The sequence below is a fragment of the Nannospalax galili genome, unplaced genomic scaffold, assembly GCF_000622305.1.
Source record: "Nannospalax galili isolate Female #2095 unplaced genomic scaffold, S.galili_v1.0 scaffold126, whole genome shotgun sequence".
NCBI lineage: Eukaryota > Metazoa > Chordata > Mammalia > Rodentia > Spalacidae > Nannospalax > Nannospalax galili.
In genome coordinates this window covers 1,300,876-1,317,126 of record NW_008355275.1, presented here as the reverse complement: position 1 = coordinate 1,317,126, position 16,251 = coordinate 1,300,876, and the positions used below count along the sequence as shown (strand labels likewise).

Sequence of the window (16,251 nt, the reverse complement as noted above, 5' to 3'; positions counted from 1 at the left end):
TTGTAAATTGGAATTGTGTTTTACTATAGGCTCCATTTCAATTATTGAAATGGGAAGAAAGAACTTCCCCTAGAGAGTTCTTAGTCACATTCATAAAAGAATTTAAGAATGGACCCAAATGGAAGCTTTTACAACTTTATTAGAATTCGAAGGAAAAACCTCAGGGCAGGTGAGCTGGTAATCTTGATAGTTGCCTTAAAGAGGAGAATGGAGGGGAGAAGGAAAGAAAGCCACAAAGCCATGCAGGTTTAGAACCTGCATGGAGGTCAGATATGTGACTGACTGGCAGACACATGGCTGGGAGAAGGAAGCTTTAGAGAAACAAATAAAGAAACACAAGATGCTAGGGCAGTCCAAAGCACAGAGAAAGCATGTTTAGAAAAGGGATATGAAGAAGGAAAGTCAAGATTACACTTTTCTGAAGAATTCAGAAAAGCAGACAGACTTACAGAGACCTACACGTCTGTCGCTGGTTCCAGAAACACAGTACTGGGAGGTGGGATTCCAGGGAGGAGAAGTTCACTGTCTTATTAAAACACTAAGTATTCACTCATGTATTTAGCATGGCTTAAGGTGGCCCTGCCTTCCTGGGGTGGTCCTATGACTAGGTGATTGACTAGTGAAGCTGGAAAGGTGGGTCTTTCAACACAGACTAGGGATTTTATAGTCTTGACTAGTTAAACACATGGGGCTATTTGCTACTCTAACATTACTATATAATTTATTAAAGAGATTATGATTTAAAACATAATCAATTTTTTCAATATGCTAGTAACTTTACAAGTTCACACTTATTTTTCCTAATAATGCCTCACAAAATAGATGCTTTGAGTAGCCCCTCTTCCAGATGCGAAAACTAAGCACAGAAGTTAACTTGCTCAGTGCTGAGGAACTTTAAAGACGTGGCTCCTGACTGAGAATTAAGCAAGACAGTAACAGTGACTCTAGTTATGGTACATTTTCTGTGTCCAGAAGGACATCTGCATTTACGTGAATTGGTACTATAGTTATTCCATTGCAGCTATTATTATCATCAGATCAATCGCCATCTCCTGTATCTCCTGCCCATTGATTCTTTTAGATCCCTGAAATCCCCATATTTTTATGTGATATTCATATCCTGTTTTTTTCAAATTCTTTAAAACTTTTTTCAAAGTCTGAAGTAGCTAAATAGAAAGTAAAACATTTCATAGTTTTCCTATTTAAAAAGCATAAAGTAAGAAGTAAAGTTTCCCTCTGCCCTTCCTTTCTTTCTGCCAGTTGGCCACTGTCCTTCCACACTGCAAAGCAAAAATTATTCAACAGTGCTTGTTCAAGTAAGGAAGGCTTTCTGCAGGACTGTCTCAAAGAGCACAGGGAGCAGGGTGATGAGCTTTTGCAGTGATAGAGAGGGCCTGAGCTCAAATCCAAACACACTAGGAAGGTGGGAATTTATAACCAAGGAGCAGGGTAGAGGCCACATCAGGAGTCACAGGGATTCTGGCTGAACCAACCTAGCTGGGTTTTTCTTAAAGCCAGGTCAGGATGATTAGATACCACTAGGGAGATGGTAAAGAACCTGAGCAGACACAGATGGTGGCCACACATAGAAATTGGGGATTCTTGCTAAACTGACTAAGCAAGGTTGTTTCCTGAAATGATTTTATAAGGAAGTAGACAGACAGGGCTTAGAAGATTGAGGAATCACACTAATGTTTGATCAAACAAAGAATCTTTTTCAACACATGTTCTTTCACTCAATAGATAGTCCATTATGTGCTGATAAAGACATGATATAATGACTGAAAGTCTCAAATTAATCACTTAGGACCTCATTGGTCTTTAATAAATTAGAACTAAGGAAAATGGTTTCCAAAGGCTAACCTACATTTCATAATTTGCAAATGAGAAGTTTGTTTATGAAGTATTGATTTGCAGACATACATCACAATTACCTGGGGAGCATATTTACAATATAAAAGTCCCATGATCAGCCTCTGGTGGGAGCCTAGGGCACACACCTTGATTGGAGGCAGCTCAGAGCATTCTGACGCAGTTGGTCATGGATGCACAGACATCAATTGAGTTCTGGGTAGGTTGAGTGCTGTGGATGAGGTTGTGATTGTGGAACAGAGTGTAGCTCTGCAAGGGACATCTTGGTGGAACCCTTAGGCTAACAAGAGCTGAGGTTCACAGTCGGGGGAGGCTTGAATGGATGGTACATAAGTAAGAAAAAGACTTATGCTAGCCAGTCCTATGTGAATAGTGGTCTTGTAAACAGGCACAGAACTGAGAATATAACCTACCTGCAGATTGCATGGAGACAGTCCCTGCTTCTAGGCTGGTGATTGTGTCCTTTTGAATTGGAAATGGGCTCAGCAATTACTGTGTGTCACTTGGCTTCACAACTCTTGATCGGAGTCAACAGCTTCTATAGGCACATAGATTGTGGGCTTGATTATTTGCTTGACCTCAGAGGTTTCGAGTGGTAAGCTTGGACTCAGGGCATTTTTCTGTTTCTTTTCCATGGAATCTCATTTTCAATGAAATAATATGTTGATATGGAAGCACAGGAACTCAGAAGGCCCAGGTTTTGAGTGGTGACTTGTTCCTTGAATTTAAAACAGGTACAGGGAAGTAATGGTTCTAAATCATAGAACAAAAGCTCTTTTAATACTCTTACTGGCCATGGAGACCAAAGTGTTTGGAGTAGTAGGGTTCCTGCATTCCTCATTTCCTAACTCTTATCCTTCCTCCTGTAGCCTTTAACAATATTTACCATGGGAGCCGGTGCGTCCACCAACCCCCGCCCTATAACTATATGCTTCTGAGATGTGCTCTTGCCTCTCTCTAGTTCATTTGGGTCTGGCTCAAATGCACTCTCCAGGGAGAGTGCATTTTTCTGGACACCATCTGTAATGGATGTTTGGGAAACAATTGATCTCTTGGTTTAGGAAGATAAATCCTTTGGGGCTTTATAGGAAGGTGCATTCTATTCAGTTATTTATACTCTTGGTGACAAAGTGCTGGCCCCTACGACCACATGGCTGTATAAAATGACAAGAAAGATTGGATTTAATGACATGACAGAGGCTTGTTTAAGACTGGCTGATATCTAGAAAAGCAGTTCTCAAACATGGCCATCTTGAACCCCCAGGAAAAAGGCAAGTGAGGGTGAGGCTTTAAACTCTATGGGGAAGAGCAGAGCTGTGTTAATATTTTAAGCCTTACTGTCATATACAAAGCATCTCTTTCAGAACAAGGTTTCTCTTGAGAAAATATTTTGCTCATAAAACCATCTGCTATTGGGTAGCCTGTGAAATGTTTTAGAAAACCTCAGTAGCTCAGACTTAGATAATTAAACATGGATCAGAAGGCAACATGGGACATAGATATGTGAAAACAGAACCTAAAAGGAATTCCTTGTGGAAGTCAGAGAACTAATGGTACTAGCTGATGGGGAGAGATATTTAGCAGTGCACAAGTGTACATGTGCAGAAGTTTGCTCCTCATGGCCACCTAGTAAAGATGGAGTCAGTTTCTCTAAGCTTTGATATTCGTGTCTGAAAATGGAAATAGGTCACTGAACGAGGTCCTGTAGATGGTACATGACTGGACAAGCTAGTGTCTGCTGTACTTAGAAGCTTACCTGTTCTCCACATCCTTTCTTTAACCCAGAACTGGGTCTAGGCACACTGGGAGATAAGGTCTGTTTAGGCACTCCTCTACTCCTCCACCTCTGTTGGGAACCCCTATGTAGGGACCTTATTTTCTCCATAGTTGTTCTCACAAACATGTCTCTAACTTTTAATAAGGTATTGATCTGCCCACCAATATTTTCATTTCAGTCAGAAACTGTCACTGGGTGAACAAATTCATGCCATAGCAATACCTCATTGGATAATAATGATAATAATGTTCCCAGACATGCAAAGAGTGAAGTCAAGATGACAGAGAAGACAGTTTTCCCATGAGAGGGAACAGAATAGTTTCCAAGCTCTCTATAAAATAATGACAGCATACAAATGTCAATATGGGATGAATCAGTATCTGGGGAACTGTTGGCTTGCTTACAGGGAGCTAAGATGGCTCACTGAAGGGAAGAGACTTAGTTTTGGTAGGGAAAATCCCCTACTTCTGGGATTTCACGAAGTATAAATGGTTATCTTATTTCCTGGCTTTGTTGTCTTGGACTGGTTATTGAACATTTTCAAACTATGGTTTTCTCATTTACTGAATAAGAATAAAGATGTCTTGATTTTAGTGTTGTTGTAAGAAGCAAGCCAGGCTCCGGGACAGCAGTTCCTACCATACTGCTTGAAACACTGAATGGTAGCCAACATCACTGCTATGTTAGAGTAAAAATATTTTTATGCTTAGAAGTTATAAAACTACACTTTTCTAAATAGGATATTTGGCTCAGATATTTTTTGTTTTGGCACCTCCCTCTCTTGTTTTCTTTCCCTGTGTTTCTCCCACTTCCTCTGCCATTTAAATAATATTATCTATCCTCCAAGGTAAAAACAATGCACATTTATAAATCCCAGTTTATTCATTTCCGAAAAGTTTTGGAAGTTATTTCCAGAATACTAGGAAGGAATCGAAAATCAAGAAAGCCAAACAAGATTCTAGAGATGCAATCTGGGGCTCTCAACTTTTAACTTGGGGGTTACCAGAAAGACAGTAAGGCTAACACATGATAAAGCATGCCCCCTGTGTTCCTAAAATTCACCTTAGAAGTAAGGTTGCCTTTGGACTTTTTATCAGAGCATGCGTCACTAGGGCCATAAACGAGATTTCAGTTAAGGCAGTTAATCCAAAGTATCAAATCTCATGACCCCCCTTTCACAGCAGAACTCTTTGTATTTGTGTATGGGGGCGTGGTAGGAGGGGGAGGACTAAATCAAAAGAAGAGGAGGCGTCCCCCTAGAGGTGCAGTGCCTTGGTGGGAGGTTCTAATCCCATACAGATGTTTTCAATGCTCTTTTTTCTTGTGTTTTTCAGGTACTCTCCCCTGGGTATCGCCTGCCTGATCTGTGGGAAGATTATTGCCATCAAGGACTTAGAAGTGGTTGCTAGACAACTGGGGATGTACATGGTCACAGTGATCGTGGGCCTCATCATCCATGGAGGCATCTTTCTCCCCTTGATTTATTTTGCAGTGACCAGAAAAAACCCATTCTCCTTTTTTGCTGGTATTTTCCAAGCTTGGATCACTGCCTTGGGAACTGCTTCCAGGTAGAAAACACAGGAAATCATCTTCATCCATTTGGTTCCTTTCTTCTGTTTACCACTTCCTATTTCCCCACATCATCCCAATAATAAGTTCAGTGAGAACACCTTTCACATATTAGGAAAGTAATTTTTGGAAGGTAAACACTGAATTTTGGGGCTACTTCTAGGAATTGCTGAAACTTCTGGTGAACACTTTTGCTGGCATACAATTGTACTAGAAATACAAACTCATATTAAAGTTTTAGATGAATGCATGCTGTGGATTCACATGCCTGAAGCTACCAGAAACATTAATGTAGCATAATTTAAAGTATTTTTCAGAAGGATGTAACATGATGTTGTTCAGTTAACTTCCCACCTGTGATTTGGAAAATGCCATATAACATCACTCTGTTGAGGGGCTGGAGAGATGATTCAATGGTTAAGAGCACTGGCTGCCCTTGCAGAGGACCTGAATTCAGTTCCCAGCACCCACATGTCAGCTAACAACCATCTGTAACTCTAATTCTAGCTGATCCAACACTGTTAAGGTTTTGGCCAATAATTTTTCCAAAAGTAGGAAAACCAAGTTTTTTAAAAAAAAGTTAATTTATTTTTATTTTATGTGTATGTGTGAATATCTATTTGTATGTATACTGTGTGTGTACCTGGTGCCCACAGAGGCCAGAAAAAGGTTTTGGAGCTCTCAAATTTTTGAGCCACCTAATGTGGGTGCTGGAACCCAAACCCATCCTCTGCAAGAGCAGCAAGTGCTCTTAATTGCTTAGTCGGCTCTCCAGCCCCAAGAGAAACATTTTTATAAGGTAAATGAAATGGTAGGTGAGATTTTTTTCTCCAACAAGCAGAAGTCAGCCAAATCTTTGGCTTTAGCATGAGCCTCTTAATGAACCATACTACTTTAACTTCATTTTTTTTCTTCAAAATCAAGCTTAATTGATAACCTTGATAGACAGTTCCTGCTTCATTCCCAGGTTCTAGTGTCTAGGAAATCAATGAGGACCTCAAATAGAGGCAACAAAAAATAGTGTTTTGAATATAATTTTGGACTGAAATTAGCCAGAAAGGAGCAAAAACAAGGAAAAAGAAATATACAAGACGCGTCTAAAGCCTTAGAATTTCCAAGGCTGTTTGTTTCTTTCTGTCTGACTGGTGCTCTATTTCTGATATGTGTCCTTCTGTCACAAGACTGAGACAATGAAGCAAGCAAGGAAGAGAAGAAGGCTAACAACTGAGCCCAGGACTGCACCCTTCCAGTGAGGTGGCCCCTTGATGGCACAGGGTGGCAGCTGTTCCAAGGCCCCTGAGCAGACAGGAACAGACCACCTGGGAAGTCAAATTATATTTTCGTCTTGGAAATCTGCCAGAATTTGGTATAAGTAAAATGTAGGCTTTCAGAAAAAAATGAAATGTACAAAATTCTTGGGACCAGATTTAGTACCCTGTTTCCTGAAATGAAGGGAAACTTTTCAAAATGTCCCTTCTATTTCCTTGTCCTTTAAATTTCCTGTTGATAAATATCTGTAATCAATAATGATGTTCCCCTTTAAATAAAAAAATAGACCTTTTTTCCCCTAAATGAAAGTTAACCCTACTTAGTTTTATTTCCATAATCTGATGGTGAATGTGGTATTTGTTTATTGTGACAAAGTTTAGATGGTGAATAAAATTTTTAGGAAGATAATGAACCTCACCAGATAGTTGTTCTATTGGTGAATTACAGAAACCTTGTAATTAATCTTTACAGTTATAAATCTTCTATTTCTTGCCTTGCATATGCACTGCTTTGGAAACCTTTATCTTTCGTAGATATTTTTCATAAATAGATATGAAAAATCTTATCTATTGACAGAGATCTTTGGTACTATTTGTAAACTGCATTCTGTATATATGACGATAGAAACTCTACCCTACTCTGCACCCAGCAGCGTGCATTTAAAGCATGCCTGTTAACCAGGGCTGCGGCACACATCTGTGCAAGGTTCTTTGATGCCTCAGGATACTTTTCTACAACTGGAATTTCTGAATGTCAAATGAATTGTACACTGACAGTGTTGAAATATGTCACCAGATAGCGTTTCAGAAAAGTACATTATTTAATATTCCCACTAACTGGGTCGTAGAGCATGCTCCTCTCCACCTATTCACCAGTGCTGGGTATTCTGGCAGTTTGATGCATTCCAATCTTATTGGTGGAAAAACATCTCAGCATATTTGCAAGTAGTTGATTACAGAGGAGAGGAAACATCCTTTAATTTCTCGTTGCTTAGTCTATCTCCTCCCTTTTATTTGCCTCTTGAATTATATGTGAGCTGCTCATTTGGGGGGGGGGATACTAACCCTTTCCTGAATGGTCTTCAAACCCTCTTTATGTATAAGAATATTAACTTTTATGTCACATATTACAAATAATAACCTTCCCTCTTAGGCATTTGTTTTGAAAATGTATAATGTTTTCATTTGGAAGTTTTTCATTTTACACAGTCAAAGCTATAAACAATTTTTTTGCCTTTGAAAATTCCATTTTTCTCAAAATACATCTTTTCTGTCCGTAATTACAAAATATTACTTTGTTTTCTTATGATTTGGTCTTAAATTATTTCAAAATTATTATTATTCTCTTTTGAGTAACTATACCATTATCCTAGTAACTTAAAAGAATATAAATCCTAAAGGAATCCAATACAAATGCCTGAGTTATCCAAATAGAGCTGCAAATGCTAGACCACAAGACCCATTTCTCCTCCGTACTCTGTATTTCATTGGGGAAAATTCATGGTTTTAATCTTCACTTAAAATGTAGCTTTACTGGATGTGGAGTTTCCTTTTCTTAAAAGGGCAGGAATCACATCCCAAGAATTGACTCAGAGTTTCTCTGCCATAATGGCCACAAGGGAAAAAATCCAAAGCGCAGGGACAGCCCACTAAATGCCCCTCTGCCTCACAATACTGAATGAGTTGATCGGCATTAGTGCTTTTAATGTTACTGTAACAAAATACCTGGCAAAATACTCTTTACAGAAGGAAAGATTTATACTGGCTCACAATTTAAGGAGAAGGAGTTCACCGTAGTAGGGAAGGCATAGAAGCTAGAACAGGTCTGTTCCTGACAATGGGATCTCACAGTGGTAGTTTCTCCTGGTACCCACAGGAAGCACATGTGGGACTGGAAGGAGGGCTGGGCTGTAAGCCCTAAAGTCCATCCCAGTGGCCTATATCCATCATCTGGGCCTTATTTCCCAAAGGTTCCAAAGCTTCCAAAATAGTGCCACTAGCTGGGGGACTGAGTGGTCAAACACAGGAGCCTGTGGAGACCATTTCAGTCCTAAACCATAACAACATCAAAGGTGACTGACTGGCTGTTCTTGGAGAGTAGAGGCTGGTATCAAGAGGACTGATGGAAGAATGTGGCCCAGGTCTCTGACTTCAGTGCATGCCATAAATCTGTAAAAGTAAGAATCTCAAGTATCTGACTTCATTGTTAGCAACATTTGAAGATGGTTATAGGACCTTTGAAGCAGGAGCCAAGAGGCAATGCCAGAATGTCAGCCTGTCAGTATGAGAAAGCACTGAAATTCTCAAGTCCTGAATTAGACTTGTCGGGTGTATGTGGACATTTAAGATATACATACAAAGCCTGTTCAACAGAGAATTGAGAATATTTTCACACTTTGCCCCCATCTCTTTATCCTTTTTAAAAAATATTTTATTTATTATTTTTTTATTATTTTATGTATATGAGTGTATTGCCTGCATGTATGTAAATACACCCATGTCCTGCAATGCCCACAGAGGTTAAAAGAAGGGGTGAGATCCCCTGGAACTGGAGAACTGGAGTAACATGTTAGCCACCACGTGGGTGCTAGGAACCTAACCCAAGTCCTCTCTCCAAGTCCCCCAATCTCTTTATTCATAGACCCTTTGATGACATTTTAGAAAAAATGATGTAATATTAAAAATTAATCTATTTCAGTGATCCCAGAAGTATGCTTAGAGCCACACAACTGAGGATCCCAGCTATAAGCAATGACTGAATAGCCATTTTAGGCCAGTAATGGTGTCCAGGAAATCCTTTGAAACAACCCAGGAAATGAGGAGAGTGTGGGAAGAATAAAAGGTTACCAATTTCTCATTCAAATATCTGAGGCAGTAAGCCAGGGACAGTTGGAACTCTGTATGCAAATGAGGACAAGCCTCACCTTTCATCTAGGTTTATAAGGCTTTCTAATGAGATAGATATTTCAAATCACCCCCAAATTAATTTACTTTCCCCACCTAAGACATACAAGAAGCACTGCTGAACCCTGACTTGTTCTGGTGAGATAATTCTAGTTTCCTTAATGTTGCTATTAGGCACTCCTAGGCCAGTTTAAGATGCAGACTTAGGTGTCTCTAGTTGTAGGGCTTCTGGGTTCATTGGTCTTGAGTAGACCCTGGAGTCAGCTCATCCCTAAGCTGATCCTTTCTCCCACTCTGAGAAACCGAGACCAGGACCCCAATCTAAATAGCAGAAGGCCGTAACCATGACAGAGACTTTAGCTACAAGAGAGAAGATGCCTCCAAATGCTGCCTGCGTCAGAGGTTTTCCAGCTCACTTTGCTAGGATTTGACTAGGACAACAATAGTCAAAACAAGACGAACCACAAAATAGTCCCATGCTCTTTGGCTGTTCTTCAGTGTTTTCTACATTATTTAAATTTTGAAAAAAGCTAACTAAACCTCTTATGCTTCAGCACACACAAGGAAATAATATTCTGGCCTTCAGTAATCCTTGTTCTTATAGGGCTCCTATTTTAGAAGATGTAGGAGCCTGTCAATGATTCTTGGTTCTGAGGGTGGGTCACGGTGGTTGAATCCCCAGCCCATGCCAGGGAGGAGTGAGAATGAAGACTGACTACTCCACAGTCTGTCACTGTAGAGACTTAAGATTGGCTGATGGCCATGTGTCAGGGACTTTGACTGCATGTGAATTTCCCCAGTGGATTGCTCAAAGCTTGATTCATGCTGAAGGGTATATGACCTCTTTGTCCAGTCGTCTTCAAATTAGTAAGCCCAATTTGGACCAGTCCACGGGGCTGGAAACAATCTGCGTAGTCATTTTCTTGGAACAGTTTTTTTCTGGCATGAAATTTTGGGTCATTCGAAAATTCCTCATTCTATTTTGTCTTGTTGACAGCTGATTGTTTTCTGATTTTTTTTTTTTTTTTTAGTCCAATTCACACGCACAATCAGATGTGTTTCAAGATTTAACCTAAGACAGAAAAGCAACCAAAGGAGAAAGAGAACTTTGGAGACTCTGAATAGACCTCAGAAGCCAGGGCCAACAAAAATATTTTGTTAGCTGTCGGCCTCTTAATAAGATTGAATTAAGCTTCCAACTCACTAACTCACTTGTTTTTCATTTGCTCCTAGTTACTGCTTTTTTTTCATGCCACATTGATTGGAAAAGAACAAAAACTTTTCATTGTTGGGTGCTGGAGAGATGGCACAGTGATTAAGAACACTGGCTGCTCTTGCAGAGGACCTGGGTTTGATTCCCAGCACCACATGGTGGCTAACAACCATCCCTAACTCCCGTTCCAGGGGAATTTGATGCCGTCTTCTGACCTCCGCAGGCATTGCATGGCATGGGTGCATTTACACACATGCAGGCAGTGCACTCATACACATAAAAAATAACAAATAAAAAATGACCAAAAATAAAAAAATAAAGCTTTTCATTGTCTTTCCGATTTGTGCTTTGTCCTACCTCTCTGAACCAGACATAACCCTCAGCTTGTCTTTCTGTCTGTGTCTGTATTCTCTAGTGCTGGAACTTTACCTGTCACCTTCCGTTGCCTGGAAGAAAATCTAGGGATTGATAAGCGTGTGACCAGATTTGTCCTCCCCGTTGGAGCAACCATTAACATGGATGGTACAGCCCTTTATGAAGCGGTGGCCGCCATCTTCATAGCCCAAATGAATGGTGTCATCCTAGATGGAGGTCAGATCGTGACTGTAAGGTGAGCGGTGTGTGCAGAAGCAGCACAGAAACAGCCTCATGCCCTGTTCTCTCTTCGTACTAACTCAGGTTGGCAGAGGCTACTTGAATTTCAACTCTGTTGAGCACATGATGAAGTAAGAGAAATTACTGACAACTTTCAAAGGAAGAGATTATGACAGAAAGACAAGGGGTCATATCAGTCCCTTCTGTGTGTCCTGCACATGTCGACTCACTTCAGAGCTTGGATATTATTTGAGTGCTTACAGTCCTGCAGTTGGCTGCACAGTTGTTTCTTTGCCCATTCAACAAAGGAGGAAACTTAGGATCAGGAAGTACGGGGTTTGTCCAAGGCTGTGCCACTAGTCAAGAGCCAGCAGGACTGTGATGGGGCTGGCATTTACTGATTCTGAGTCCAATTAAAATATACTCCCTTTTGAGGCAGGCAAGATGCCTTGGTGGGTAAAATGATTGCCACCAGAGTTCAATCCCTGGGACCCACATAACAAAAGGAGCAAACAGACTTCCATGAGTTATCCTCTGACTTCCACACATGTTCTATGATGTACTGAAACACATACCCACATACCACCCCCACACACATGCACACACACAAATAATTGAAAAACGTAATAAACATTTAAAACATGCTCCCTCCAATATTCTGATGCATGATGTCTGAAATACTGAAAGACATTCCTCAGTATTTCAGAATTTTACTATAAATAAAGAGTGCATAGCTTTTTTTTTTGAGATAGGGTTTCCTTGTAGCCCCAGCTGTCCTAGAACTCATTATATAGACCAGGTTGACCTTGATCTCAGAGAAGTATGCCTGCCTCTGCCTCCCAAGTGCCGAGACTAAAGATGTGTGCCACCATGCCCAGCAACTAAAGCTTTTATTTGCCATCTGTATTTATTATCTTAAAGATTCAGAACATTGTCCTGAGAGGTCATGTAGAATACAGTTTCTCCATAAATTTCGAGATCTTACTTGTAGATGCAATAATTGAAGCCATCAGTCTTCAAACCATTCAGTGTTGTATTGACATTATATTGTGAAACTGTCATTTGGCATCATCATTTCTGTTGGGTATAGGAGCTTACACTAAATCAGAAGACAGTTTATGACTTCAATTAAAGTCGAAAACAAAACGACCCAGTGAACCAGCTGGTCTTACGTCCCATCCTATTCCCAGCATCTGAGTGTCCTCATCTACAAATGAGGAAGGTATTCAGAATTAGAGGCTGTAAGTTGACAGTTGGTGGGCTGAAGCCAGCTCAGAGTCTTGCTGTTTGCTTTGTAATATGTTGTAAAAACATTAGAATGTTAGATCTTATAAGGCAGGTGTTTTCTAGTTCACTGACCTTGTTCTCTGCCACCATTGCCTGGCCCTTCAAGACATTTACGTTTGTGACATTGGGACATGATGAATTATCTCCCAGATTCTATGAGATCAGTAAATATAGGGGATAGGTGGATCATGTTCCATATAATCAATGCCCTTATACTAAAAAGAAAATTCCAAGAAGTATAACAATCGTGGCTCAAGTGATTCATTCTGAGAAAAGATTAGATTGACACTGAAATAACTTTCGGCTTCTGTAATGAGAATTATACTCTTGTGCACCCTGAGGCAGCATTTTTTACTCTGTCTTTATCAACTATATATCAGAGAGAGAGAGAGAGAGAGAGAGAGAGAGAGAGAGAGAGAGAGAGAGAGGCAGCACTCTCTATACTCTCTATCACCTCTATATCTCTCTCTCTCACTCACACACACACACACACACACATGCCCAACAGTCCCAAAAAGAGAGTCATCATGCCCATTTTACAGAGTAGTAACATGAGGTTTGGAGCATTTTAAATGACAGACCTAGCACTCATAGTTGTGGGTGCCCAAGGCATAAGTCACGTCTGTACTCTTTAGCCTCTTTTGATTACACATCCTCTTCTTTCTGACTTTGACTCAAAAGAAGATTGAACACTAAAGAAAGGGAATGCCCTTTGTGTTCAAAGCCAGCCAATGGCCTTCTCCTCACATACTTCAAATCTGTGACAACACAGTCTCATTTTAGATGTTCTGGTAACAGCTGCAAATCTGGTTGACCTACAGCATGTCTAGCTGTTTCTTCTCTAGGAGGAGGCCACTGGTGGTCTAAGGGCTACTTTAGGCACCTTTCCTGAGAGACAGTCTATTCGTATTTGATTCCTCTGCATGCTGAGATTGTTGAAAAAGTCATACTTAGGCACTGACCAGAGTCCATAGTAATCCTGGAAACTGAAATCAGCACTAGTCATGTCTCCTCTGTGTTTTGTGGGCTGACACTGTAGAGGAGCCGCCACCTTAGAACCTTGTCTCAGTCACCTATCTGAGAGGCATTAGCCAACTCAGGGCTATTTTTGTTGGATCAACAGTCGATTCATTTCCTTATAACCATTCCAAAAGATTTAATGAATATTCTATATGCATCATAGCTCAACTGAACAACCAAGCCAGAAAATACAGGAATATCAAACCTCACCAGGTTTAGCATACAATTTAGAAACATAAGTAATATACCTATTGTCAGCTAGGATGCGTCATCCAATGAAATTACTAGAGACTGCCTTGTGAAACCATCTCATCTGGCAAACGAGGAAAATGAGGCTCAGAGAACTCAGCTGTCTAGACGATGGCTAAAATTCAGATTTCTAAATTCTGATATATTCCTCTTTTTACTGAGGACCTTAACTTGTGTTCTTCAAAATAGTGCTAGAAAATGGGTATTGGGTTCTGTAGATTTCAGTGACTGAAAATAAAGCACAGAAAAATGAAATAGCTTGTCCAAGATCATAAGTCGTGAAGTGAGATTTGAGCCCTAACTTTGGAGTCTGCTTTTATTAGTTGTATATGCTGCCTCCACTGTAGTGGACTGTAGGACTGTGTGTGTTGATTTATCTGATCTTTATGAACACCTTATACTATATATGCTCTAGTGGAACTGCCATCACCTCTTCTATATGATGAAAACAACAATCACACAATCCAGGGTGGTTGAAAGCATTATATGTGGTACATAGCACTTGTCAATAGATGTTAGCTATTAGGATTGTTGCTATGAATGACATTCAAAAGAATAACAGTAGTCCCATAATACTAAAAAAAAAAAAAAGTGTCTGTGACTCAGTGAGTGCCCTGGGGCTACTCACAATGGAAAAACTTCCTTCATTGAGGTCAGAGTATCAAACCTGAATTATGTCCTAACAGATATCATGTGATACTTCCAACCTCCCATGCTTCAAAATTGAAAGGCGCAAAGGGTGTCTTTGCTACATGAAGCCCTGGGCCAAGCAAGCATAGCTTCTGGTCCCTTACTTCTTGGCCTTGGCAACAAGGAAGCTTACTCTCAACTTCATACAGTGGGGCTAGCATTAAAGCGGTGGTGGTGCTTGGGATTGTATTTGGATTACACAATTTAATCTACAGGGGATTTATTTTATGTTAACAATGCTACTGTTGGGAAATGTCATTGAGCAAAGGGTAAGGTTGGCCACATGTATTTAAGTCTTGGCCCAGGGGCAAGTTTTGCCGAATCTCCCTTGAGTGTAGACATTCCCGGGGCTGTCTCTGTGGACATCTGCCTGGTATGTGTGTAGTTCTCTGCCTGCAATGGATTCGGAAAGAAAAAATGGCCAAGGCCAGCTTTATGCTGCGCTGCCATGTAAATACCTCGTCTTCTGCTTTCCCTGCATGAAGGAGAACAGTGACCAAGAACTTTCTGTATATTTTTTAAATCTTAAATCATAGAACTTTTAGGGCTGAGGGATCAAAGCCTTCGAGAACCAGCATGTATTAGAATTAGTGTTCAAATCCCAGAAGACTACTTGTGACCCTGAGTTACCCCGTCTTACAGTCTGTGCTTGCCTCATGGTAAAAGCAGGTATTGCTGTTTATGTACCTTGCATAGTGACTGTGAAGTTCTGCTTTGATGTTGTGTACATAGAACCTGGCACAGTCTCCAGGAACCGGCCCTAGAGAAGTGAGCCAGGGGAGGCGAAGGCCAGACAAAGCAGAAAGCGTCAAGAGAGTAGGGAAGGCAGAGGACTGTAAGAGCCAGGGCTGGTTTATGAACACAGGGAAGTGGCAACCTCCAGGCCACTGGAGGTTTGCTTATGTGAGCTGTGGCAGTGGTGGTGTGGCGCATAGGACCCGTGTCAGCTCAATTAAACAAGGGCCTAAAGGGGAGGTGAGAAATAGGTGGTGGGCCAGCACTCGCTTGAGAACTATTTGAGACTGATTGCTGCTGGGTGAGAGAGAGTATGACTTATATACGACCACTGGATGGGCTGACTAGACTCCAATGGACACATTTGGGTACAAACACCTGAATGAATAGTACTTAACAGAACCAGAGTGCATAGGGTTTGGTGGGGGGATAGGGGGAGGCATGGATGGGGGAGAGGGTCTGGGTTTGAGTGGGAAATGTTTTATGAAATTTTAAAAGCTCAATAAAAAGTTATAAAAAAGTTGAGCTAACATTAAAATTAACATTACTGTCATTAAAAATTAAATGTAATGTAGTGTAATGTTAACATTAAAATTAACATTATTGTCATTAAAAATGACAGTAATATGCTGTCAATTGCTAGGTTGTTCCATGGCACAGCTCATTATGGTCCTTCCCCAGTGGCACTACTGGGGTGAGAGCTCTGCTTCTCTCCTCATGGGGAGCTAAAGCTCTGTCCTCCTCTTTCCTGGGAAAACTGCTAGTCCTAGGAGATTTAGCAGTTTAACTAACAAAAGGAACACAACGCTCTCAGCCTCTGCCTGCACAGGTCAGAGGTGCAGGTGGGAATGGAGATATTTCACCAAGACAAGCCCAGCAAAGGTGGTGGCTTGGCTCCCCTTGTATGCCTTGGGACAATGGTCTTCAAAATGCCTTGCTTGCTTAGCTAATAAAAGGAATTTGAGAAAAAAAGAGGTGTTAACTGCCGACTGAAAATTCTCCAGGTGATAGAGACTGCCTATGGGAGGGTGGAGTTATTGTTGGAGTGAAAGAATTGAATCCCAGGAAGTATT

At 40.7% G+C, this 16,251-nt stretch overlaps 1 protein-coding gene across 5 annotated transcripts in view; it reads left to right on the top strand.

Moving 5' to 3' along the window:
* Slc1a2 (solute carrier family 1 member 2) overlaps positions 1-16,251 on the top strand; it is a 147,698-nt gene that overhangs the window by 113,855 nt on the left and 17,592 nt on the right. For all 5 annotated transcript variants that reach the window (XM_008852378.2, XM_017802996.1, XM_029555713.1 and 2 more), the window contains exons 7-8: positions 4,984-5,217; positions 11,019-11,213. In XM_008852378.2, coding sequence (XP_008850600.1) covers positions 4,984-5,217; positions 11,019-11,213 — 429 coding nt within the window. The remainder of the gene's footprint in view (positions 1-4,983; positions 5,218-11,018; positions 11,214-16,251) is intronic.